This window comes from Erpetoichthys calabaricus, chromosome 3 (assembly GCF_900747795.2).
Source record: "Erpetoichthys calabaricus chromosome 3, fErpCal1.3, whole genome shotgun sequence".
NCBI lineage: Eukaryota > Metazoa > Chordata > Cladistia > Polypteriformes > Polypteridae > Erpetoichthys > Erpetoichthys calabaricus.
The window spans coordinates 298,444,171-298,447,770 of NC_041396.2; the positions used below are offsets into that span (position 1 = coordinate 298,444,171).

General features: G+C 43.7%; 1 protein-coding gene across 1 annotated transcript; it reads left to right on the forward strand.

Moving 5' to 3' along the window:
* The first annotated feature begins 544 nt into the window (after positions 1-544).
* Positions 545-1,157, forward strand: LOC114649581 (baculoviral IAP repeat-containing protein 5-like). Its single transcript, XM_051924784.1, is given in 2 exon segments — positions 545-862; positions 864-1,157. Coding segments are annotated over 2 exon segments (606 nt in total). The 5' UTR covers positions 545-550.
* The last annotated feature ends 2,443 nt before the right edge of the window (positions 1,158-3,600 follow it).

Here is a 3,600-nt window from a genome sequence, read left to right on the forward strand (position 1 = left end):
AAACCAACCACTCCTCCTCGCCCAGACACTTTGCCACCCTACCTCCCAGCTCAGCTCAGTGTTCTGGGCTTCCCACAATCCTTTTATAGCCCCTGACCCGGAAGTGGTTCCTGGCCAAACCCACAAGTCCATTTTCCTTTCGGGTCAGGGCAAACAGTCCTCTTCTTCACCCCGGGAGCATGTCGCTTCCTCCATTCACGTGACTGTGACGCACTCCCAGGTTATAGGGCAAACAAGAGCCCACTAGCCCCCCTACAGCGACTCCCGGTGGTCCCCAAGGTATCCAGCAGGGCTGTGTATAGAAACTACAAAGTCCATGAGGCCCTGCTGGAACTCGGGGCACCATCATGCTGTCCGGAGGGCTCCTCCTAGTGGCCTGGGGGTGGCGACCGGAGTCCATAGCCGGTCGTCCATCACACTATATGGTGTTACTGTTCACGGTGTAGGTTGCCATTTTGGATTGACAATATAATCTGATGTCTGTCTTAACAGACCAGGGGACTCATGTATAAACGGTGCGTACGCACAGAAATGTTGCCCCTAAAACACGATGGCAGAAGGAGGGGCAGCAGCGCAGAACGTACTTGTGGACTACATGGAGATGTACAGTCATAAGGACCGTCTGATGACCTTTGTCGACTGGCCGTTCCTCGAAGACTGTCTCTGCACACCAGAAATGATGGCACGCGCAGGCTTTGTCCACTGCCCCAGTGAAAACAAGCCGGACGTTGTGCGTTGCTTCTTCTGCCTGACGGAGCTGGTGGGCTGGGAGCCGCAGGATAACCCCTGGCTTGAGCACTCCAAGCACAACCCAAAATGTGGCTTTCTGCAGTTGAAGAAGGATTACAAAGAGCTGCTAGCAGGTGGACGAGTACTTCATGCTGGAGATGGAGCGTCTGTGCATCTACATTAGGAAAAAGTGCCGACAGCAGATCCAGAAATTTGAGGACGAAGTGGAGCTTACCCGGAAAAACCTCAAGACCCTTTTTCAAATCGACAAAATCCACAAGAGTCCGCGGCAACAGCAGGCGGCTGTCCCAGAGAAGAATGGAAAAGCGGAACTCTCAGAACTGAAAGATGATGGACGGGTCAGTGGTGGAAAAATGAGGCCATCTTCCTATTTTAGGCTCCTTGATAACACGACATTGTGTCAGTGAAGTTTGTCGTATTTATGTGTCATAATAAAGTTATTTTAGAGTTAAAAAAAAAAAAAAAGAAATGTTGCGTACGAACATTTCCACGCTCAAATCGCGATGTTAAAACCTAAACTTGGCGTAAAGCCACACACATTTCCACGGTACCTCATACCCTGGCGTACGCAATTTCTCCGCTTGGTTTTGCAGACTGGCGGCACCCAGCGTCAAAGCAGTGCTACTGTTCCTGTGTGGTCACCCTTTCTTTCTTAGACCCACATTCCTGACGCGGCTTTATAAATACACTGAAATTAACTGCATATTGTTTATTAGTGTAATGCATCTGATTGTAATTAACCTGTAACAATATAATGGTCCAGGGAATAGCCATAGTATTCCAAATACCATAACTGCTTTAGCGTTGTTACGCTCACTGCATCTTGTTCTTCTTTCAGCTGCTCCCATTAAGGGTTGCCACTGCGGATCATCTTTTTCCATATTACTCTCACTGCACCACTCGGAGTATTTATATCACTGTAGCTGAGTGGGGAATCACAGCAGCAGATGATCGGAAAGAGAATTATCGGTACATAGTTTCAATCACACACTACCTCAGCCACGGCAAAACGCGTCAAAGCCTTTCCTGTATGGACCTCGCGTTTCAGAAACAGTTTCATCCCAAGAACTATAAACGCACTCAATCAGTCCATCAAGTGCTCCTTATAGAACTGTTAATACTTATAAGTACAATCACCTCACTGTAAACTTGCACTACAGTTATAATATTGCACAACCTGCGCCACTTTATGAAGCGCGTATTTACATATGATGACGATATCATTTTTAAGATGAAATGCAGCAAAATCTGTTGATTATATTATACAGATAAAACTTTAACTTCATTTAAATAATCTGTATTGTTAATAATTAAACATGTGAGGACACGGTGCCGCAGCGCTAGCTAGTTCACGGATTGTTCCTGCATTGCGCTGTATTCTTGCTGGTGCTGACATGACACTGGAAGGATAGACGGATATAATAATTAAACATGTACTACGAAGATATTTCAATGTTCCTTAAAAGTTTTGAAGAATCGGCGTTTTAAGCTTACAGATGGCTTCACGTCTATTACAGAGCTGATTGTGTGGCGATTGGGTAATTGGAGAAAGAAAAGTAAGGACAGGAATTGGAGTTTAGTACGTTTGAAAGAGACAATACTGCTGTGATAAATTATTTAATTGAAGGTTGCGCATGGTGCAGCAAGCCTCTTGCGTGAGATATGAACAATCACTGCGTCACCGTGTTCCCATGTTTAATAACATGCTTTCATTCCTATCATCATGAAAATGATATCACGTATACATCTCAGTGTTTTAATTATTCAGAGAGCTGTAATATCACGAATGTAATGGATTATGTGTCCTGTCGGAGAAAGAGAAAGAACGGAAGCACGTAGTGATTCACACATGTAGAGCACATAGAAGATCAAACACAGAACAAAGCATTTAACGTGCTACTTGAGAAACTAGTAAAATAAACGATTTTAAGATGAAGTTTATGATGTTCTACTTTAATGACAAAATAAACTACGTGATTAAAGTGGAAATTTCGAGATTAAAGTTGACATTTCGTGCTTTTTTCCCCACTGTGTGCCTATGTTTTTTTGTCTGTACCCTAATAAACTTTCATATGACACTCAGACGGTGGGCTACGACTTGCCTTTTCACACCGACTTTGATATGTGACTTCTTTTTTATTTCGGGCACTGTGCTACTTTGTGAACTTGACCTTTCAAGTTTCTCCGACACTCTGTCACTCGATCAACTTCCTTTTGTTGATTATACCACTGTTTAAACCAACAAATAGTACGTTTTTTCCTTTGCCTCCACTTGGTATTCGCTGAAATTCTTATATTTTCTCCCGTGCTTTTCCCATTGTCTTTTCACAGAAGGCTATTTATATTGATTTGCATATTCAAAGAGGCGTAATTCTGGGAGGAGTTGGGGCGGGACAGAAGGTGCGTGCACGTGCGTTACTTTTCACGCTGATCGGGATTTATGTAGTGGAAGAACGTGAAAGTTTGCGTACGCACAGATTCTGCATCTGGATTTTTCTGTGCGTACGCACAATCCCGCTTTTGTGCTTACGCCATGTTATAGTGTGAGTTCTACACACGGCTTTATATATGAGGCCCCAGGTCCGAGTTTACGATTAGGAATTCCGAGTTTGGGGCACGTTTACTTTCCATTTTCCAAGTCTGAAGTCATAAGTTACGAGTTGTAACTTTTAGTGGAATAAAGGATTATACTGTTTGTTAGCACTCCTGTCTATTTGTGTCTGTTAACAGCATGGCGGCGACATGTGTGCATCGTGACACCCTGCATCTTCCCAGTTTTCGCGAATTAGTAGTATTATGGTTACTATTTTTTCTTTATTTTTCCCCAATACAGTCGTGTGAATATATCGT